General features: G+C 36.9%; 1 protein-coding gene across 4 annotated transcripts in view; it reads left to right on the top strand.

The window, feature by feature from the left end:
* Positions 1 to 24,218, top strand: part of PARD3B (par-3 family cell polarity regulator beta) — a 1,095,780-nt gene that overhangs the window by 649,465 nt on the left and 422,097 nt on the right. For all 4 annotated transcript variants that reach the window (XM_011992473.1, XM_011992474.1, XM_011992475.1 and 1 more), the window contains 2 exons: positions 2,502 to 2,601; positions 9,927 to 10,042. In XM_011992473.1, the coding sequence (XP_011847863.1) occupies positions 2,502 to 2,601; positions 9,927 to 10,042 (216 nt within the window). The remainder of the gene's footprint in view (positions 1 to 2,501; positions 2,602 to 9,926; positions 10,043 to 24,218) is intronic.

The raw sequence follows: 24,218 nt of genomic DNA, 5'->3' as shown, positions 1-24,218 counted from the left end.
CTCATAACCACTGAGACTGGGAATGACATTTGTCATAGCAGCTCACATTCCATTTGCAAGAACTAGTCTAGGGATAAAGAGGCCCAAGCAGTGGTGTCCAGCTGTATGCCCAGAAAGAGAGGAAGAGCACAGATAGAGTGGGCACTGGTCTTCTCGGCCACTGTTATAAAAGTGGCAGATCCTTGGCAACAGCAAAGGCTTCATAGTAAATGTGATATCTGAGGTGGACCTTGGGAGAAGGGTAGGACTTTGACAGGTAGAGTAGGTTTTGCCGTTACATAGCAAAGATACTGAGGCAGAAGCACACAAGGGGTGTGGTCAGGGAATGGTAAACTAATGTGTAGTGGGGGATGAAGTTGTTTGCCAGGATCATAGACCTTTATTCCATAAGCAATGTGTGCAGCTGAAGTGGTTTTGAGCAACAAGTTATATGATCACAAGTATGTTCACCCCCACTGTGGAAGATGGACTGAGAGGTTGAGGATAGAAGATGAGAGCCAGCAGAAAGGAAGTTGTCCTAGGATGTCCATTGTTCCCAATTTACATTACAGTCCTTCTGCTCTGTTTCTCTTAGCAAGTCTTGAATGCCTGACTGCTGCCACCACTACCAAATCAATGGACCCCTAGGGTTGGAGGTGGTGCAGGGACACAATGCAGGCTGCCTTTGGGCTACTTTCCCCCTGGTCACCTACTTAGCAGATCTGCTTCAAGTTTCATTCCCAGGGCCATGTCAGCAGTGCTACAACTACCTCCACATCAGTCTAGTGCCTGGGGCAAAGCTTGGAACAAGTCCTTGCCTTGTGTATTTATCAGGGTTCCGCAGAGAAACAGAACCAAATGTGTGTGTGTGTGTGTGTGTGTGTGTGTGTGTGTGTGTGTGTGTAAAAACTGATTTATGATAAGGAATTGGCTCACATGACCTTGAAAATAGGCACATCCCAGGATCTGCAGGGTGAGTCAGCAAGCTGGGGTTGCAGAAGAGTTGATGGTGCAGTTTGAGTCTGAAGGCCTGAGAACCAAAAAAGCTAATGGTGTGGTTTCAGTCTGAAGGCTTGAGACTGAGGAAGCGCCGATGTTTCCATTTGGGTCTGAAGACAGAAAAAGTCCAATGTCCCATGTCACAGTCACTCTGGCAGGAGGAATTCTCTCTTATTCAGGAAAGAGGCAGTCTTTTGGTTCTATTCACGCCTTCAAGTGATTAGACAAGACCTACCCCATCAGAGAGGGCAGTCTATTTATTTAAATGTGAATCTTGTTTAAAAGCACCCTCACAGAAACTCCCAGAATAGTATCTAGGTACCCTGTGGCCCAGTCAGGTTGACCTATAAAATTAACCATCATATCCAGCACGTGAACAAGCCAAAGCAGGTTTTGTCGCCAACAGCACTTCTCAAGGGTAGAGAGATTTGTCTCTTACTCTGTCATTCAGGGACAAATCAGGTATACATCTTACCAACTATGTCACTGTCATAGATACAAGTAGAACTTACAATCTATGGAATGAAAATCCTATGTTTACTTAACAGTTTGCATTTACAAATCACTGCTGAAATATAATTTATTTCTCATATTCCTCCAGTAAAGGTATTCTTGTTGCCACTTTATGGCTTTAAAAACTGAGGCTTGGAGAAGTTGAGTAATTTGCCATGTGTACACAGCAGTAGGGTTGGAAATATGGCAGTCTTGCTCCAAAAACCATACACTTAACCAGGATGTTCTATAATGCTTTTCATACACTAGTGAATATGGTTAGTAATTATGAGCATTCAATGAAATAATGTACAAGGCTTCATATAATATCTGCTATACAATAAGATCTCAACAACCTTACTTGTTATTAGTTGTGGTGATATTAGAGGTACATATCTATTTTTCTAGTACAGAATAGACTGGAAAAGTATGCATATTTAGTAGGTGGGAAAACCAGGATTTAGACCCCTGTCTTTTCCTTATAAGGCCTTAAACCCAGATGTCACCATTATGGCACAGATAGAAAAAAAGAGGACGTGTGTGTGTGTTTACCTCTCCTATATCTAGATGGTGAACAGATATATTAGATCTCATGATTTTTTTAAAAGAAGTTTTTGCTACTGAAGCAAATGCTTTAATCACCATATAATCCACAGTATTCACTATCGAGTCTTATTTACAAAACTGTTAAGGCATAAAACAGATGACTTTGTTAATCTTCCACAGATCACAGGTAATGAGTATGTGTCAGCCTTTTGTTGCTGGGAAAAGGTAGTCAAGATGCGTGGAGTGGGTTTGCTAGGGGTTGCCTGCAGGTCACCAGTGTAAAAACACATTAGAAGGCTTAGATTTCCTCACACAAGAGGCATTCATTCTCATAAGGATCCTTCAGTTCCGTGTGAGAACTTATTTATTTCAGGGCTGGTTTATGTGTTGGCTGAAACTGTGTCTGAGAGAGATACTGAAACCAAACCAGGCATCGAATGATTCTGCTTCCACTTTATACAGCTTCATTTGTTCTTTGTTTATAGACCTATTGCTGCCCAATGACGGATGGACCGAGAGTGAAGTTCCACCTTCTCCAACACCACATTCTGCTCTGGAATTGGGCCTCGAAGATTACAGTCACAGGTATTGATAAAATGATATATCGTAAATGTTCCTCGTTATTGTTTTTCTGGGAGAACACAGCAACCTTATTCAGGAGACTTATTTTAACTCTATTTCTTTCTGGAATGGAAATCTTATAGTATCTATAATTCCTTTCTAGCAAAAGCTTCAGTGAAAGTTTCTCGTAGCTAATAGCTTAGATTGGGCATATTTTGCTTTCTGGTATTTGTTAAGATTCACCTTAAATTATTAAAATATTTAAGAGAATGGTTGAACTTTCTTTTACAAATTTAAAAACTACAGCCATGGAGCTCAAAGAAAAGTGACATGGGAAGGTATCAAACAAAACTGAGAAAATGGGAAGCTTAGTAATTGGCAAACCCTAAAGGTATTTTAAAAATAGATGTTCCAAGAAAGTTAATGGAATCTAAAAATTAAAGCAACACCATATATAATCTAAGATATTGAAGAGGGTACCCAATATTATATCCATTCTGTAATAGAAACTAAAAAAAAATCAATAATTTTCAGAATCACACAAGCGTGAGAGAGATTTACTAAGCATGTATACTATTTGACTAGGGGAATTCATAGATTTTGTTCTTCTGATGAGTTTTAAAAATCATTAAATTGTCCCTTTGCTATTTTCTGTATTTATTATGGCTGTTAGAAACTGTGTGTTTTATTCCATTCTGTGTCCCATGATAATCCTGTGAAATTTCTTCATTTTTCTTTCAGCAATGCTAGTGTCATTCCTATTATGTTTTTTAATACAGTCTGCTAAAAATAAAGCAGCATGCCAAGAGTATAGCTAACTCTATTAGGTGGAAGCTCACCTATATTTAGCTATCTCTGATTCTTATACTTTTGAAGTCAGTTATCTTGCTAACTACAGTTTTGTGAACTAGATTGATAATCACAATAATATTCTAGATCAGTATCTCTAGGGGTTTCATGAAAGAAAATGTGGACCTATTTAATTTTGTCCATTTATTTCCATTGCCTGCTCAATTCTGAATTGAAAATGACATTTTGTTGGCATTAAGAAAAGCCATTTAAAACATAATTTCGTTTGTTCTACCTTACTGTTTATTCTGTATATATGTACAAAATGATTGGGATGGTGCAAAGCTGAATCAGATATAAACCCTGTCTTCAGGAAGCTGGTAGGCTGATGGGTAGACTCCTGGGACAACTGGAACACAAGGGTTCCAATGATACTTACCAGAAGGTGTAGATAAAGTGCTCTGGGCATCTGAGGCCGAGGAGAATGCCTCCAGATAAAGGGAGCAGAGAAAATGCTATGGTAAAAGTGTCATTTAAGCTGAACCCTAACTCATTAATAGCAGGTGGACATGAGATGAGCCCGGGAAGAAAGGGCATTTTGGGAGGGAAGGGCAGCAGAAGAAACAGCATGGAGATGAGAGAGTAAATTGATTTGCACAACTTGGGGCCGATCAGCCAGATGATAAAGCCCAGAGTCAAGAATAAGGTATACGGACTTCATTCGGTAGATAGTAAATCTTATTGTAGGGTTTTAGCAGGTAATACACATAATGAAACCTGGGTTTTTGTGTGTGTGTATAACATGGATTGGGTGAATGGAAGAGGGTTGATATCCCCTGGAAGCCAGAGACTCTTTGGATACCTTTTAGGGCAATTGCAGTCAGAGGTACTGAGCATCTGTGCAGGGGAGACTAGAGAGAAGCACTCAGGTGAGAAACCTTCAAGGGAGAGAGGTGGTTCAGAGATCAATTGGGATTTAGCAACTGCCTTTTTGGCTTCAAAGTCTCCATGGATTTCCTTCCTTCCCTTTTCTGCAAAGCCATTCCTTTGTGAACTGGGGAAAGAAAAAAGTTTATATTGGTCCTCACTGCTGTAAATCTTCATTACATGGTATGAACTAGTAACTTCCATCTTCTTTTCACTCTTCCTTCCTAGTCCCCTGTGTTTTAGGCCTCTGTTCTCACTTCTTTGTTAGAACTGCTCTCTTAATCGTCAACAGTTTATCCTTAATCTCCTTTCAGTCGAAAGTATGACATTATCTTAGACTTCATTCTTCTTTTCCACTCTGCAGTATTTGGTTATTAAGTCATTCATTCACTTACTCATTCATTCAAAAGTATTTCTGGAGCCCTGAGCCAGACACTATAGAAAGAAATCAAATGGATTGGAAAGCATCCCTGCCTGCAAGCAATGCAGCGTCCTCTTAAAGAGACAGACACACAGATAATTAGGTTGCAGCCCCTAAGCATTAGATACAAAATGCAATGGGATCCTAGAGGAAGAAGCTGCTAACTTTGTCTGGAGTTGTCAAGTAAGTTTTCACAGGAGAGTAGTGTTTGAGCAGTTTCTTGGAAAATAGAACAAAGCTATCTAGACAAAGAAGTGGTGGGAAGAGCAATTTAGGTTAAGGAAACCAGGTGATGGGAGAGAAGAATGCAGAGTGTGTTCAGTGTGGCTAAAACTTGTGGTATCTCAGGGGAGACTCAATGGGAATGGCATCGTCTGCCCTGCTCCATGGGTGCTATGCTTCTCCAGAGAGCAGTGGAGAAGCATTGAAGCACTTTGAGCCTGGAGATGACAGTATCAGGCAGAGCAGTTTCAGTAATGGAGGATGGAGGGAATGGCGGAAGCCACCATAGACAAGGAGGCCACTCAGACTTGGGACTAGCAAGAGAAGAGCAGGGCCTGGATGGAGGGATCAAGAGCATGGGTGGAGAAGAAAGGACAGAGATATTTTTAAAATAGAAAGACCAAGTCTTAAGCCTTGAAACTCCCCTCCTAGGATCGTGTGACCTGCACCATCCTGCAAACTGCTGCGTTGCCTAGGTGACCAGCAGCAGCAGGAGTTGGATGTGTGAAACTTGGGATGGAGGAAGGACTGGAAGGGAGCCAGGAGGATTGAGCAAGAAAGGCTCTCCTGCCTTCTGCCTTTCAAAAAAAAAAAAAAGTAAAAGCCCGCTCAAAGGAAAAAAGGGTGTTTGAGGGGTGAGGCTATCTATGGCGTGAGGAATGAAAAACAAATTTGATCAAACTTAATGCCTGTACAAAATGAAATTGGGAAATTGCTGAACCTATTTTTACTATTATGCAGTGATTATTACAGAAAAGTTTACAATATGTGAGTCTAAGTAATAAATAAATATAAAGGAAATAAACTTACTGTGGGAGCTCAGGCAGAGTTGAAGCTAAATAAGCAGCAGACAGAATATATTGAATATTATTAACAGTTTAGACAACATTAGGCTATTCCCCACATGTTCATATTCTCTTTCTCTCTTTGTCTCTCTCTGTCTGTTTCTTCACGCACATACCTGAATCTACTGTCACTTGTAGTAGCCAATTGTTGAAGTCCATCTGTGGACACCTGAGACTTCAGACATCATGGTTTTTGTCGTGCCTCTCAAAGACTTCATCCCCCACCTTTTCATCTCAGACAGTTCTTGAACATTCATTGTTGACTCTTATACATCTTTTACACTCCTGGTTTGTCACCATAGTCAAGACACTGGCATATGCTTCATGCTACCCTTACTTATTCATTAGGCAGCATAATTTGACGTTGAGTATCGTTTCTATTCGGTAGATTCCCTGGTTATTCATGCTGAAAACACAGCCTTTATCTAAGACATGTCTTTGGCCTGCTGTCAACTTCCAGCTTCCCACAACCTTCACTGCAGTGCACTCAGCCATGAGCACAGGCTAACTCCCTTCAAAATTAAAATGTCGCATTTTATAATCATCATATCACCCTCTCAATCCAAACACTTGAGATATGTATCATAAAGTTACAAACCATTTTACTAGTCTAACTTACATGTCTAAAATATTTTCACATGAACTAACTCAATACTGCTCTCACTCATTATTCCAGTGCTCTATATGCCCACATTGGCTCTAATCCTATGATGACTTATATTACGCTCACTTACCTCCTTAATATCCATCAATCTGATATCAGTCTTATTTTGCCTTATTTCCGTTTTGTACCACAGCAAAGGGGGCCCTTTTATGAAAGGTTTTCAAAGTGTACACTTGGTCACAGTCAAAGTGATGGTAACATATATGTGTATGTATATGGATCGATATGTAGATATCTCATTATGATCAATTTAAAGGACATAATCAGATGTGTACATAAGAGCATTTGTTACCTTCATATGTATAGTGCAGCCTTTTATCTCTTTGATCATTCTTGATTATGTGCCAACATTTGTATAAAAATTCACTTTATTAGATAGATCCTAGCTTGATGTTACTGCATTGAGTGTCATTGCCACCTTACTTTTTAAATGGGGATTGGGATTATTGCTACCTAGGAGTCTGGGAAAATGTGAGCTCTTATTCCTAATTTGTGAATTAATGCTGGGCTTAAGAAGATAATCTAAGACAGTGAGTCAGGTTCACCAACACATTGTTCAATTGGGTAGATTCTCATTCTGCCTTGAGCCTCTGCTTTAAATGCAGTCTGATCTATGTTTTAATGAGGGTCCTACACCTCTTCCCTGGATGCATTCACTGCTTTGATTAAGGATTTAGTTTTCTATTATTGCATGATGTACACCACTCTATTGAAACAAAAAACAAACCTAAAATGTAAGCCACATAATAAAAGGTGAGCAAGTCTTCACTAAAAGTGAAAGGCTTGACTTCTGTGGGTTCGCGATCAGCAACAACCTGTGTCCCGGGCTGGCCATCATTTTAGCCAGAGCTTGTGGCTCTGGTCCCAGCTTTGCCCCTGGCCAGCTGTGTGACCTTGAAATGCCAATCCTCCTCTTTGAGCCTCAGGGTCTTATCTAAGAGATGAGGTGACCTTTAATCCCTTTCAGCTCTTAAACTTTTTGATTCTATGAAGGCCATGAGTCTTTCTGACACTAAACCCACATCATCACAACAGATCAAAGGATGGAAAACTTAAGTGCAAATAAAGGTCGAATCACACATTTAAAGGCAAGTGCTTCCAAACTCCAAGACTCAGGGGAGAGCTCATGTGTGCAGTAGTGTCTCAGAATTCTTCTTTAAAATGGGCTGAAAAAATGAAAGTGTTGCTCTTAGGCCAGGCTAGTGTCAGTAACACTAAGTGGGTCCAGGATTTTTGTTCACAATTGGCATATTTTGTCATTACTAGATACCGTATCTAATATACTTTATATATCAATGGTTTCATGTATTGAGAATGTACCCAGACACCAGGAAAGAAATAGAAAAAAAAGCTACACAACTCTAAAGAGAGGATTTAAGCTTCTTGAGAAATTTTTATGAAAACACGTGAAATCTTTTCCTTGGCTAGTGCCTTAGGCCCTCATTCAAAGACCACACTAACCTACAAAATAAAGAAAAGGATTGTTAATAGCTCAGGTTGATCAAGCTCTTACTATGTGCTAGGTACTTTTCTCAATATATAACATAACTTACATATCTTACAAAAATTTTAAAGGGTCATAAATTCTATTCCTATCCATTTTATGGATGAGGAAACTGAGGCCACTCACTCTGACATTTTCCTGCAGCGGCCAGTCTCCTAACCATCAAACCACATCACCCTTCTAAATAGAGAAAAGGGCTCCTAGTCACAGACTTACTGAGAGTCTGACAAAAACAGAGACATCAAAGAAACTGTAAAAAACACAGGTAATGGGAAAAACTCAGAAACTTAGAGTGTTTTGCGAAGCAAAAGTAGGTCAATTTATTGATCTGCTTATTTGTTAACTTACCTAATTTATCTGCTTCTATACAAAATACTCTGTACCAGACACTAATGTCCTTACTTTACAAATCTTCACTCATTCTGTTCTCTCAACAACCCTACGAGGTGGAGAGTGTAATTTTACTCATTTTATGCATAAGGAAATTGAAGCCCAGAGAGGTCCAGTAAGTCTCTTAGTTGACACAGCTAGTAAGTACTGGAGCCTGTCTCTTAATTGACATAGCTAGTAAGTACTGGAGCCAGGCTCTTGAGCACAGGGCTGTGCTGGTGTCACGGGTACTTCCTTTCTGGGGGAGGGTAGGGGAGATGAGGTCTACCTCTTTCACCCAGGCTGGAGGGAAGAGGTGCGATCTTAGCTCACTGGAGCCTCAAACTCCTAGACTTAAGTGATCCTCCAGCCTCAGCCTCCCAAGTAACTGGGACTACAGGTGCATGCCACCACACCTGGCTAAACAAGTACTTCCTTAATCTACCCACTGCATTGTGAAAATGGAGGTTCATTTATTCATTTGGCCATACTATTATTGTTGCATACTAATTTTAATATTTCTCAAAAGCAATATTGAATATGGAGGGATGATAAGTTTCAAGAAAAGATTAAACTTATTTTGGTATTTCAGGTTGAGATTCTCCTGTACATTTTAGAAGGATCCTCATTCAAAACAGTTATTTTTGCTATTGTTTTGTTGTTTATAGTATCAAACTCCAACTGTTCGAAAAACTCAGTACTTTCAGATTTTGTAAGGATACATGATTTGGATTTTCACTATATCTGAGATTAGGATAGCAATTATGATGAGATGAGCTACCATATTTACTTTCTAAACAGATGAGAGTGCCGAGGGGAGAAAATGGCTATAATTTAGTTTATTAAAATTATACAAATATAATTTATTTATAGAACAAGAAATAAGTCATTGTCTGTAATTCTCTTACATAATACCCTGTATGGTCAAGTGAAATAAGTAGAATATTCTGCAGAAAGAAAGTTATTTGAGATTGCCTACAAGTACTAAGAAAACTATAATGGGCATTTGATGTATCTTGTGTCTAAATTGTCAACTGTGCTTTTCCTATTATTTCCTTTTTGCACTTTTGATGTGCAGACTATCTGCTCAGTGTTAACATTCGTTTTAGAGAAAAGACCTAAATAAAGTAGAAAACCAAATTCCTACAGGCATCAGTCATTCAACAGGATGGTTTTCTCTAAAGGATACAACCCTTTCACTTGTTTTTTAACATAGGCATAGCTTAGTCCACAGAAATCCCTTAACCTGCTTTTGGAGTCTGCTAATATCTGGTGACATCTCTTGAAGTGCTAGTGTTTTCCAGGCCTTCTTTATCCGCTTAAAGTTATATAGTGTACAGCAGGATCCCAATTAGCAGAAATCAGTGAAGAGTAAAACACGATATTACCCAGAGAATATTTTATTTAAATTGTACAGTATGGTAAAATACATGAAAACAGAGTTGCTACATCTCATAAAAGAAACCTGAGATTTAGGAATTAGTTTAAAATATGTGGTTGGGAGTTGCACAGAGTGATGAGTGGCTGTGTTCAAAATGAGAACTGCTTCCTCATTTTTAAAAAGATTTTATTCTAAACCTAAATACAACATATGGCTTCCTTCCACAGCTCTGGGGTGGATTCAGCAGTATATTTTCCAGATCAGCACATCAACTTCAGATCTGTGACACCGGCCAGGCAGCCTGAATCAATTAATTTGAAAGCTTCGAAGAGCATGGACCTTGGTAAGCAAGGGTGAGGTGACATCCAGGTCAGCTCTCCAGCCTTAGCCCATTTATCTTCCCAAATGTCCTGGTTTTGTTTCTTCAACTCAAACCTCAGGGAACAAGGTCTGCAGAAGCCTAGAAGGGATAATGGCCATCTCACCTTCCTATCTCTTCACACATTTAATTGTAATTACCCACTTTGTGAAACAAAGAGAAGTGATTTATTTTTACAAAATGATCTATAAACTATCCTCCCATTATAGGTCACAAAAATGATTCCTTCTAGAGGATCTGAATTCCAGAGTCATCTTTCTCTCGTCTATCTGCCTTTGCATTTGCACCCTTGCTTCTGCCAGGGCATTTCCACTCTGTGTGGGCATACCTGTTGCAGAGCCTGGGAAAATCATGTGGTTCAAAGCATCCTTTGCCTTAGTGCTTCACATCCTTCTATTCCTATCCATGTGTGATGGATAGGGATGGCAGCAGTGCAGAAAATTCAGCTTTTTAAATGCCCATCCCCAAATCCTGTGACACTGGAGGGAAAGGGGGTCTTTTGGGCTTGCCACACGGAGAGTGTCAAGGTACCCTCTGTCCATGCCTGAACAACCTCACTGAGGTTCTCGGCACCATGGGGAACTTCTTAGTGGCTGTTGGGTGCCAGGGCAGAGCAAGGGCCCCTGTCAACTGTGTTCTGAAAGCCTTGGGACATCTCATATACCCTAGGGCATCACTGCCCTCCCATGGGCTCTTAGAGAGAACACTATTAGAGAAAAGTATGGGTACAAAATAAATTCTCAGCAAAATATCCATTGCCTCGTGAATGCTTAGAGGCCAAGCTTTGCAATTGTTTTTTCTCGAGGCATATTATATATTTCATTAGTAACAACAAGAAAATAGAATAATCAAAAGTGCGCGCTCCACCAAACAATCTGATAAATAGGGCTTATCTGTTATTCATTTACAGGAGTTCAGAAAAACGTTCAGTCATGATGAAACAAGAGAAATTGATTCTATTTTGTATAAATTAACTAAATCACTGGGATGCATTTGCTGTAATCGCCTATAGTGAGAGACAGATAGAAACCTTAACAAGGAAGCTGTCTTGAACACTGGTCAGAAACAGTATTTTCTCAAGCGTGAACCTTTGACAAACCAAAGGAATAATTTGTGACAGTGACATAGGTTATTACTAATAATTTAAAGAGCAGTTCATTTTTATAGAGTGCTTGATAAACATTTCCTGTTCTGTCTTCCCAGTTTCTCTATAAAGAAGATGAATGGATCAAAACTGCTCTTATTTTTGAGGAGAGAAATATATTTCTGTTTTTCTCATTTAATTAAAGCAGCTACTATTATGGTTCTAAAAAGAAAAAAACAGCACCCATTGTAAATTAAGAGAGAAAAAAATATTATGAAACCTGAAAAAAATAAAACCTAAGGCATGTCCATAATCAGTGTTTTTATTTACATTTTAATTTTATCATTATTATTATTATTTTTGAGATGGAGTCTCACTCTGTCTCCCAGGATGGAGTGCAGTGGTGTGATCTTGGCTCACTGCAACCTCCGCCTCCCGGGTTCAAGTGATTCTCCTGCCTCAGCCTTGCGAGTAGCTTGGATTACAGGCCTCTGCCACCACACCTGGCTAATTTTTTTTTTTTTTTTTTTTTTTTTTTTGTATTTTTAGTAGAGAGGGGGTTTGTCCATATTGGCCAGGGTGATCTCGAACTCCTGACCTCAAGTGATCCACCCACCTCGGCCTCCCAAAGTGCTGGGATTACAGGGCGTGAGCCACTGGGTCCAGCCATTTTGTTAACATTTTTATTACCAAAAACTATATTTTGAGTTTTCTCTTCGAAACTGAAATAGTCCTAGCAGAATATATGTAGTTAGCAGTCATTCTTTGCATTTTTATACATATGCCATAAATGACAACAATAATAGTAAGGTTAATTCATTTTACAAAATTGGTCAGGTTATGAGCTATTTACCCTAGTACCAACTAAAATCATTGGCTAAAATGCACCATGCAGCGGAAATACTCAGTAGCATGCTGTAAAAACAAGTTTAGAGTAATCATCAAAGTTTGGTCCTTTCCAAGAAATACCAGGCTAAAGCCAGCAGTCTTTCAGGAGACCCTGAGGGTCAGCATTCTACTACCATTTTGATCCCTTCTCCCCAGAACAATCAGGGAGCCTAACAAACGTGTTAACCTTCTCAATGTGAAATTCACTTAGGTGATACCCCAATGGTAAACATTTGAAAGTGTCTTTTCTGTTTCATTAGGGGAATAGAATATTGTATATAGTTTCGTTTTCCATATATAGCACTAGGCCAATGTAAGAGATTAATTTATTTGCTCAAAAGGTAGGTGACTATGTTTATAGGAATAATACTAGCAGGATCTTAATTCTTTAAAATGTTTTAACATTCTTTAAAACTTTTTAATAAGTATCCTATTTAGGATGAATATACAATTCATGCTATCTATTTTTGAGCTGGAAACCAGCATTTTTATATGCTTCAGAATAAAAAAAAAAAAAAACCCTTCTATTTGCTGCATAATTAAATTATATTGGCTATTTCTCACTTTATAAAGTCTGTAGGAATCTTCAGAGGCTGATGGGCCCTATCAGTACCCTTGTGTTTGTTTCGCATTTGCTACTAAGACCAAACTAGTATTCTAACTTGCATATTAATGAGTCGTTGTTCATCTGTTTAAGCTATTTTAAAGGTGAGCGGCTTCCATTTACTTATTTTCAGTTATATTTTCAAAGACAGACAATTCCGATTAAGAAAAATAAAGCCTCCTTATTGCCATCTCTTTTACCTATTCACCAGACACAAACGTAGTTTAAAATGTAAGTGCTCCTATTCCCCATCTATGTGCGTGTCCACATCACATATCGTTTATTTATAATAGTTGCGTAGTGTTACATTCATTAATCTTCATTTATACTTTACTTTTCTCTTCCCCTTTTAATGGAATGTGGGCTTCATTGATAGTTATTTTGTTGTTGTTTTGGTGGGTTTTTGAGTTGTTTGTGTTTAAGATTTTGCAATTTGTTTATTTATAGCCTTTGCCAATGTTACCATTTGTTAATTTTTTCCTCTTTCATTTATAAAGTATTGTTACATGGGATGCAAGTCATTTTTTTGCAACCTATTATTTGTCTTTTTAGTTTCATTGTGATATTTCTTATAAAAAAGGTTTCAGTCTTATTGTCAAATATTTTCATCACTTCTTATTTTGTGACATTTAGGTTATATGTTTATCTCATTCCCTTCTGGTACTTTTAGAGGCTTTAAAAAATATTTAGCAATCTATCATATATTTTTATCCATGGGGTATGAGATGGAAGAATTTTCTCACATAAGTAAGCAAATTATTAATAACATTTATTGACTTCTCCATTCTTTCCCTGAATCTGAAATTCAGTCACATTGAATAGTAAATTCCCATACATACATAGATGCGTGGATTTCTAGACATGCTATTCTGTTGATATATTAGTCCATGTCATGTCAGCATCACCCCATTTAAATTATCTTGCTATTACTTCGTATTTTGATTACTTACAAGATAATCTTCCTCTAATTTTTCTTCCTTTGTAAAATTACTTTGGCTCTTCATATGTACTCATTCCCCTGCATGGACTGTACAATCAGCTAATCAAAATGAGTTTCAAGATGAAATAGGAATGCTTCCACTGTGGGGTGTGTGTGTGTGAGAGAGAGAGAGAGAGAGCACACACATTAATTATAATGTTTGCTATTGGTTTCTCATGGAAACATTTGATCAAGCTACATAAGTTTCTTTGCAGTCCTAACGTCCTAAAAGTTTTTTGATTAAATCGTTTATTTTTTTAATCAAGAATGAATGTTTAATTTTAATAAGTGATTTTAAGGGCCTTACTGGCTGATAATGTGGACTTTGTTCTTTATTCTATTCATGAAATAAAAGTGAGTTAATTAATAGATTCCCCAATATTAAATCTTTGATTCTTTTTCAATGACTCTAAATTTTTCTCTTTACTTGCAAAAATGTTTATTGATTAACTACAGATGTGTATATTAAACACTTCTTGAGATGGGTAACACATTGTATGCTCTAAAATGTAGGTGTACAACTCTGATTACAATTTTACTCAGTGTCATTAATTCCTATGTATACATTAGAAGTATAAGTAAAAGCTGAATTGGGTATACATTATAAGTATAATGTGTATATAGCCCTTTTGAGGCTGCTTTGCCTTGGGATTTTGTGGATACTTTTACTGGCATGCATGTGGTCACATTTAAGTCAGATCAGAAATGATTAAAATGATAAATAAAAGGAAATTTGTTTTTAAATAATTGCATGTAGTCATGCTAATTCAAAGGGGTTAGGGTGTCACTTAAGAGACTGGGTGGATACTTCTGGGTTTTGGAGAAAATCAATCTTTTCCTACTAATTGTAGACTTTTCTCTATTTATTTAAATTACCAGAATTACTGTGTTCAGTCTGGACCCCTTTAATTTGTTCATAATTGAGCTTGTGTGGGTGTTGAGTTGGAAGCTCTCAGGAGCTGAATAACACAGCTGCCTCTTTGGCCTTTGGCATAGGGTTTTCCCCCAAAGAGCTGCCCTTGTTGGCAGTATGCCAGGAAGTTACATTCAAAGACTTTTTGATGAGGCATAAAAATCTTTAATTTCCAGGCTTGGTGTTTTATGACCCCATAATACTGTTTGAGAATTAGTCTGAATTATTCAAGGGATAGCACTTCAGTTTGTTGGCCCCCTTTGTTGATCTACTCTGTAGCCCCATTCAGAGTTAAGTTTAAAATTCTGTTTCTCACAAGGTATTGTTTTTAGAGTTTCCTCTCCTGTTTCAAATTGGCCTCCCACTCCCATTTCAGAAGGGTGTTCTATAACCCAGTTCGGAGAAGGCGAAGGGTAGTGCAGATGGAAGACGCTGGCCAGCTGTCCTCCTGTTCAATGAGAGGAAATGAGCTTAAAGTGATGCATGAGGCATTCAGACAAAATTTTAGGAAGTTTCCCGACAATGAAGATTGTTAACATTCCATGTCTTGTAGTCTTTTAAGCAAGAGCGTGTGTCCTGAATATTTCCCTAAAATCAAGACGATAAATAGGTTGGCTGATTTCCTTTCAAGATTTGTGATTCAGCAGTTTTATTTTCTGTTAGTTGCTTGCTCTAAATTTTTTTTTAAATTAGGAAATGTTTTTAGATACCCACAATTGAAGTAATTTATAAGCCAACTGAGTTCTCACATCTACAGAGGTAAATATTTGAGATACATTTTGAGTATGAAACTTTTTATACATGTCAGATATTCCTCTTAGAGAGTACATTTCTAGTATCAGCTCAAAGATGAGCACAAAAAAAGCCCCATTCTACTGCTCTAATACGTTCTTTTTAAGATTATATTCATATAGTGAGGTACTTCTCTATGAATTATTGATAATAAAGACTGAATACTTAGGATAATTTTTATAAAATTATTCTAATAAGTGTGATGCTGGTTTGTATGTATTATTAATACATAAATATATTTTACTATTTTTATTTACATCCATGGATTTCTTTTATTGTCCACCAATGAGTAGTACCTCTGAATATAGTTAAAAGCTGAATTGGGTATTACTGTTTTGGATACGACTTTGACTTTAAAGAAAATAATCTGTTTTGTAAAGAAAAATTAATGGTAATACTGTAAGAAAGTGTCTATTTGTATAATAGACAAGTATACAAAGATGAAGTCAGCTATATACTCTAAGCTCTAGTAACTCAAAATAAAGGAATTATAGGGAATGTTCATTCATTAAGTAAATGTTTATTAAGTGCCTGCTGTGTGCCAGGAAGTGCATTAAACACTGGGGATGTGGTAAATAAATGAGAGAAATGGTGCTTGCTGCGTGTACCTAGATTAGAACCCCAACAGGAAAGAAAAACTCAAGAGTTAAGGAAAAACTTCCAAAAGGAAATTCTAACATTATGATAACTTATCTCAGGGAGGAAGAAAAGGAAGAGGCATCTGAAGACACTAGTGTGGCTGCTTTAAGAACTCACTGATAACCTTGGCTATGTAGAAAAGAGGAAGAGAGAAGTAAATGATTAAAATATATACATATATATGTACATTTTTACTGTGTGTGTATATACACATATATATACACACACACACGTAGTAAAAATATAAAAGAATATATGCAGGAAGAGGTAAACAGCTGCATGAGAGGAGGCTTGCAAAACCTAATAAGAGTTAGACAGCCAAGCTATTTTTAAAGCATAAAAAAGAAAGTGTGCAAGGTGGTCCATTGTTTTAAACATCTACTGGATGTCAGGTGCAAAGCAAAGCCACTCAGTTCCTGTGTTAGTATTATCCTCATACCTAGGAGAGAATGATGGCCAAACCGAAAAAGCATAGCTGCCAGGGAATGGAAGTCTAGACAATTTACATCCCTGTGCACTAAAAGGATTGTGATTATAAAGTGGCTGTCCCTGGCCATCAGAAATTATGAAGAGTAGGCCTCACACTGGAAGACAAGGAAGCAAATTATCAATTTTCAGAAAGATAATGAATTCCAGAAACAACTAGTAATCTCAATGGTTATCGTCAGATTTCCATGTTCGCGAAATTAAAAAAAAAAAAAATGTGATGGTCACCAGCAATCTCAATGGAGTCCTTGAAATAACTGGTGTCTCCTTTCCTTTTTGATGGGATTTCTAAACTGCTAAGTCAGCAAAATGTTTTACTTATAGGTTATGTTGATGTTTATAAAGGTATTTCCATTTGTTTTCTGATTGAGACTTACGGGTCAAATTATACAGAGGTAGACAAAGCACTACAATGTCCTTTCCTTAAATGTGCTAACTAATGTCTCATTGTCACCTTGGAGAAAATTAAATAACATATACCATAAAATGATACCTTTATTGTGTTCTAATAAAACTCAACAGAATTTGATGAAGATTGGATGTATGTAATTTGGCACGTATCTGACTTCAACTTTGTATACTTCCCTGTCTGTTATACAAAGTAAATAGAACTCTTTCAAGATTACAGTTAATTTTTCTTGACAAAACATGATTTTTTCTTTAAAGTCAAGAGTAAAGAAGGAAAAGGCACTCTTCACAAATTTTCAGGAAATACTGTCTTAGAGAATCGGGTGATAGATTTACAGAATTAGCATTCAGATGATTTCTCCAGAATTGAAGAAGATAGAATTTAATAAAGAATGATGCATTCATTCCAACAAGGATTTATTGACACTTACTGTATGCCAGGCAATATCCCGGGTAAATAAGACAAAGACTGCAATCTTACAGTGTTTTCATTCTCGTTATGTAAACAGATGATAAAGATGTATACAGTGAATAAATAATAAAACTTCAGATGACAGAAATTCAGATAGAAATGTTTTTCCTAAAGCCAAATTCAGGTAGAGAGAATGACTGCGGGGACATGAAGCTATTTCAGATGGGATAGTGAATGATAAAGGTTATGTCATAAAGTCAGGTTAAAAAAGATGAATTGTTTAAGTGTAGGATTTAGGAGAGTTGGCGTAGTAACTATTGAAGCAATCCCCTGGTTCTTAGCTGCTTGCCTGACATGGCCATCCCCAAAGCTAGTTCTGTGTTTTCAGATCAAAGAAGAAAACAGCTCCACTTTATTCCGGCCTGGTCATAACATTTACAGTTCCATATCCAATTATGGGTAAAATATTTTAATAGCTACAAAGACAGTATAGAATGCAATCCAGATATTGGTGAGAGGCCTAGAAACCATGTTTAGTGAAAAGCAGTTGAAAGAGTAAAGATATTATGCCTGAAAGAGAGATGGCTTAAGAGGCATAGGAGAGCTCTCCTCAAATATTTTCATGCAAACATTGAAAGACTCACATCTGTTTAAAATTAATCAGTACCCCAGATATATCAAGCAATGATAATCACATCAGAGGATACATCATGTTTACAAGTTTTGAAATCGAGAAGGATAACAGTGATGGAAAATGGAATTCTGTTTTGTGGCATGTTTGGTATAAAAGGAAAAAATATGTAAATTAAAACAGCTCCTGAAGACTGAAAAGAGAAGCAGAACTCACCAAAATTATGAAAAAGAGACCATCATATATTTTTCAGTGTTTGACAAGGGATACAGTTCTTTTTATTTTTGTTAGAGTATTTTAATATGTTTATGTTGTTAAAACATATTATAAGGCCGGGCACAGTGGCTCACACCTGTAATCCCAGTACTTTGGGAGGCCAAGGCGGGCGCATCACCTGAGGTCAGGAGTTCAAGACCAGGCTGACCAACATGGAGAAACTCTGTCTCTAGTAAAAATACAAAATTAGCCAGGCATGGTGGCCTATGCCTGTAATCCCAGCTACTTGGGAGGCTGAGGCAGGAGAATCGCTTGAACCCAGGAGGCCAAGTTTGCGGTGAGCCAAGATCATGCCATTGCACTCCAGCCTGGACAACAAGAATGAATCTCTGTCTCAAAAAAATAAATAAATGAAACATATTATAATGTATATAGTTATGTGTTTTAACTACATACCTGTATTATATGTACATAGATGATAACACTGTGTACATGTTACACAGAATATAATTGTAGTGAGATGAATAGATGAAAAGTTGAATCTGGAGAACCTACCTGTCAGAACTCAGGCTGAATTCTTAGAGAGACATCTGTAGTGAGAAAAGACTTCAGATAGTTTCCAGCACCTCCATCCATGGCAGGCCTCTTTCAAAACATTAAGAAAACAGACATTTGGATTAACCAAAATGTAACATGTAATTATATTTTAGATAATTGCTACATTTAAAGTGAGTTATAGACTAGTAGTAGTAGTAACTGAAATGTGGAAATATAGATCACTGTCTATAATATAACTTGATCAATACTTCAGATGTAGCAGAATAAGGCAGATTCTCTTTAAAATTCATTAAAACAACGATTTGAGTTGGAAGCAAAGGTGTAAAAATGATTCTCTGTGCCAAGGACGTGCTTTTCCTATTCCTGTAAGTCTCTACACATCCTTTCCTCCTGCTGTGTTTTCACATTCCCTAAGAAACATACTTTCAAGAAGAATTTGACTTTGTATTCATTGTTACTGTTATTAATTGGAAAACAATACCCTTTTGTGTAGGAATTGTACTTTTGTAATGCTTTATATGTTGCTAGACTTGTCTAAAAGTTGTGACACATGCCAGGCCATCCCTGTCATACCCCTCCCATGACCAAATGCTCACAAATGCCATAAACTTAATTGCTCTCTTTTATAAGTTGTTGAATGAGTGAATAAGAGATACAACTTTCTCAAATGCCCCCATCTGAAAAAGGGAAGCATTTTTGGAGCAAGGATCATCCCTCTTGTATAAAAACACTTAACCTTATGCCTCGAATACCCCTAATGCCTAGGGATTTGATGGTGTTATTAGTAATAGTAGCAGTCATGGAGAGGGTAGTGTTGGTAGTATAATTAGAAATGAGCTTCTATGTCTCCTACAGGTTTTTCTTATACTTGGTGGTTGACTCGAACAGTCAATATAAGTAAATTCTCCTAAAGTTAAGTATTATGAAATGCTGGGAGAAAAGTTAACTTGTGGATTTCATAGGTATATCCTTAAGTCAATAATGGGGCCACAAATGGTCTCAAATGTTGCCATGCAGTTTTTCACTGAGCGTATTTTCTCAAGGCCGGGGAATGTTTAGTGGAATATGTAGTTAATTTAAAATGTCAGTGTCTCTAAGAAAAATGTAAGGCTTTATTTCTCCAGAAGAGATACAAAAAAACTATAAAGTTTAGAAACTAACCTTAACCAATGATTTTCTGCCAGTAACAAACCCATGCAGATTTTTACTAAATTGACCTCTGTGTACTTAGAGTGTTATCTGTGCTCTGAAGAGAAATTTTGGTCAATGGGAAAACTGCCTTGTTCTTTAAAACTTAAATATTCTGGGCTCCTCATAAAACTTGGATTAAAACATGAAATGCTTTCTTCTTTATATTTTGTACTGAGGCTCTGTATCTAGGTAATTCTAAGCCTTCCCCCCCTCCCCCACTATACTTTAAGTTCTGGGATACATATGGAGAATGTGTATCTATTTGTTAAATAGATACAGACATGCCACGGTGGTTTGCTGTACCCATCAATCCGTCATCTATATTAGGTGTTTCTCCTAATGCTCTCCCTCCCCTAGCCCCTCCACTCCTCAACAGGCCTCAGTGTGTGATGTTCCCTTCCCTGTATCCATGTGTTCTCATTATGAGTGAGAACCTGTGGTGTTTAGTTTTCTGTTCCTGTGTTAGTTTGCTGAGAATGATGGTTTCCAGCTTCATCCATGTCCCTGCAAAGGACATGAACTCATACTTTTTTACGGCTGCATAGTATTCCATGATGTATATGTGCCACATTTTCTTTATCCAGTCTGTCATTGATGGGCATTTGGGTTGGTTCCAAGTCTTTGCTATTGTGAATAGTGCCACAATAAACATAACGTGTGCAGGTGTCTTCAGAGTAGAATGATTTATAATCCTTTGGGTATATACCCAGTAATGGAATTGCTGGATCAAATGGTATTTCTGGTTCTAGATCCTTGAGGAATTGCCACACTGTCTTCCACAATGGCTGAACTAATTTATACTCCCACCAACATTGTAAAAATATTCCTATTTCTCCACATCTCTCCAGCATCTATTGTTTCCTGACTTTTTAATGATCGCCATTCTAACTGGTGTGGGATGGTATCTCATTGTGGTTTTGATTTGCATTTATCTAATGACCAGTGATGAAGAGCTTTTTTTCATATGTTTGTTGGCTGCATAGGTGTCTGCTTTTAAGAAGTCTCTGTTCATATTCTTTGCCCACTTTTTGATGGTGTTATTTGTTTTTTACTTATAAATTTGTTTAAGTTCCTTGTAGATTCTGGATATTAGCCCTTTGTCAGATGGATAGATTGCAAAACTTTGTTTCCATTCTGTAGGTTGCCTGTTCACTCTGTTGATAGTTTCTTTTGCTGTACAGAAGCTCTTTAATTTAATTAGATCCCATTTGTCAATTTTGGTTTTTGTTGCCGTTGCTTTTGGTCTTTTAGACATGAAGTCTTTGCCTATGCCTATGTTCTGAATGGTATTGCCTAGGTTTTCTCCTAGGGTTTTTATGGTTTTAGGCCTTATGTTTAAGTCTTTAATCCATCTTGAGTTAATTTTTGTATAAATATAGGGAAGGAGTCCAGTTTCAGTTTTCTGCATGTGGCTAGCCAGTTTTCCCAAACCCATTTATTAAATAGGGAATCCTTTCCCCATTGCTTATTTTTGTCAGGTCTTTCATAGATCAGATGGTTGTAGATGTGTGGTGTTATTTCTGTGGTCTCTATTCTGTTCCATTGGTCTATATATCTGTTTTGGTACCAGTACCATGCTGTTTTTGTTACTGTAGCCTTGTAGTATAGTTTGAAGTCAGGTAGCATGATGCCCCCAGCTTTGTTCTTTTTGCTTAGGACTGTCTTGGCTATATGGGCTCTTTTTTGGTTCCATATGAAATTTAAAGTAGTTTTTCTAATTCTGTGAAGGAAGTCAGTGATGGGGATAGCATTGAATCTATAAATTACTTTGGGCAGTATGGCTATTTTCATGATATTGATTGTTCCTATCTGTAAGCATGAGCATGGAATGTTTTTCCATTTGTTTGTTTCCTCTCTTATTTCCTTGAACAGTGGTTTGTAGTCCTCCTTGAAGAGGTCCTTCACATCCCTTGTAAGTTGGATTCCTAGGTATTTTATTCTCTTTGCAGCAATTGTGAATGGGAGTTAACTCATGATTTGGCTCTCTGTCTATTATTGGTGTATAGGAATGCTTGTGATTTTGGCACATTGATTTTGTATCTGGAGACTTTGCTGAAGTTGCTTATCAGCTTAAGGGGATTTTGGGCTGAGACTATGGGGTTTTCTAAGTATACAATCATATTATCTGCAAACAGAGATAATTTTACTTCCTGTCTTCTTAGTTCAATACCCTTTATTTCTTTCTCTTGCCTGATTGCCCTGACCAGAACTTCCAATACTATGTTGAATAGGAGTGGTGAGAGAGGGCATCCTTGTCTTGTGCCAGTTTTCAAAGGGAATGCTTCCAGCTTTTGCCCATTCAGTGTGATATTAGCCATGGGTTTGTCATAAATAGTTTTTATTATTTTGAGATACATTCCATCAATACCTAGTTTATTGAGAGTTTTTAGCATGAAGTGGTGTTGAATTTTATTGAAGGCCTTTTCGGCATCTATTGAGATAATCATGTGGTTTTTGTCGTTGATTCTGTTTATGTGAAAGATTACGTTTATTGATTTGCGTATGTTGAACCAGCCTTGCATCCCAGGGATGATGCCAACTTGATCGTGGTGGATAAGCTTTTTAATGTGCTGCTGGATTTGGTTTGCCAGTATTTTATTGAGGATTTTTGCATCAATGTTCATCAGGGACATTGGCCTAAAATTTTGTTTTTTGGTTGTGTCTCTGCCAGGTTTTGGTATGAGGATGTTGCTGGGCTGATAAAATGAGTTAGGGAGGAGTCCCTCTTTTTCTATTGTTTGGAATAGTTTCAAAAGGAATGGTACCAGCTCCTCTTTGTACCTCTGATAGAATTCGGCTGGTCCTGCACTTTTTTTGATTGGTAGGCTATTAATTACTGCCTCAGTTTCATAAAGACAGGTATGAACTTTTTCTTCTCACTTGCCTTTGTTTCCTAAACCATTGTTCATATTTAAATGAAGTTCTGTGTTCCTTTTTAAAGAACTTTTGTGTTAATGTAAGAACATCTTCATTAAAAATATGAAGCTAAGGATGCTTATTCAAAGAATGGAACAAAATGCTTAAGTTCTCCTTGCAAATATGAACCAAATCCATTTAGTTTTTTTAAGTGAGAATTTCATTAGTTGAAAATGTTATATGTAATATACAATTAAATGTACAATTAATAATTAAAATATACAATTAAATAATTAAAAATATAAAATTATAGGTTAAATGAAGTTTAGCAGTTTCATAATTATCCCTTCTGAATGATATTTTGAATGATAAAATTTGTTATTGGCAATACTTTATGAAGTGATTAAAGATACTGAAAGGAGAGACAACTATCTAATTTTTAGATGCAGTAGTTGCAGTTTGTTCTTTAAAAAGCAAAATATACAAAAAATAGTTAGAATGAATGAATAAGGCCTAATATTTTATAGTACGACAGGGTGACTATAGTCAATAATGATTTAATTGTACATTTTAAAATAACTAAAGGAGTATTGGATTGTTTGTAACACAAAGGATAAATGTTTAAGGGGATGATACCCCACTTTCCATGATGTGATTATAATGCATTGTATGCCAGATCAAAACATCTGATGTATCCCATAAATATATATACCTACTAAGTACACACAAAAATACAAAATAAAAAATTATCTTAAGGAAAAAAACAAGGCCAGTCATGGTGGCTCATGCCTATAATCTCAGCACTTTGAGAGGCTGAGTTGGGAGGATCATTTCACCCTAGGAGTTTGAGACCAGCCTAGGCAACAAAGCAAGACCCCAGCTCTAAAAAGAAATAATAATAATAAAATTAAAAAATAAATAAATTTTTCTAAACAATAAAATAAAAAATAAAAAGCAAAACACCTTTAGTCTTACATATTTTTATTCTCATGTATACCTACCTGTGTTCTTATATTCTAGTTCTTTCCGAGTGATTGTACCAAACATATTTCTTTAAATTTGTGTTAAAAACAGTCTAACCTAAACATTGTTCTCTGGATCTTTACTTCTACAGCATTATCTTTTAGTTGTGAAGTTTGCTCTGGAATAAATGTTGCATGATTCGTTTGACTAATATTACACTCTCTGCTATAAAAGTTGTTTCCAATTCTTCACTTTCAGAAAAAGGAATGCCTTGAGCCTGCTAGTACATCAATCTTTGTAAGCAATCATGATTATGTTATCATAATTTCTATACGTGTACTCCCCAGCCAGATGATGTATTAAAGATACAAGGCTTTTGATTCATATGACCAGTTGCTCTGCAGAAAAGCAATTTTGCTCCTATCAGCAGTATATGGAAGAATCTGGGTGTCATCATTTTTTTTCATTGTTGCCAGTGTCATAGGCTTAAAAGGGTTATTTTATTTTACTTTTAAAATCA

The sequence above is a fragment of the Mandrillus leucophaeus genome, unplaced genomic scaffold (genome assembly GCF_000951045.1).
Source record: "Mandrillus leucophaeus isolate KB7577 unplaced genomic scaffold, Mleu.le_1.0 Scaffold411, whole genome shotgun sequence".
Classification (NCBI taxonomy): domain Eukaryota; kingdom Metazoa; phylum Chordata; class Mammalia; order Primates; family Cercopithecidae; genus Mandrillus; species Mandrillus leucophaeus.
The sequence above is the reverse complement of the archived record's forward strand: the minus strand, read 5'-3'. Positions and strand labels throughout refer to the sequence as shown.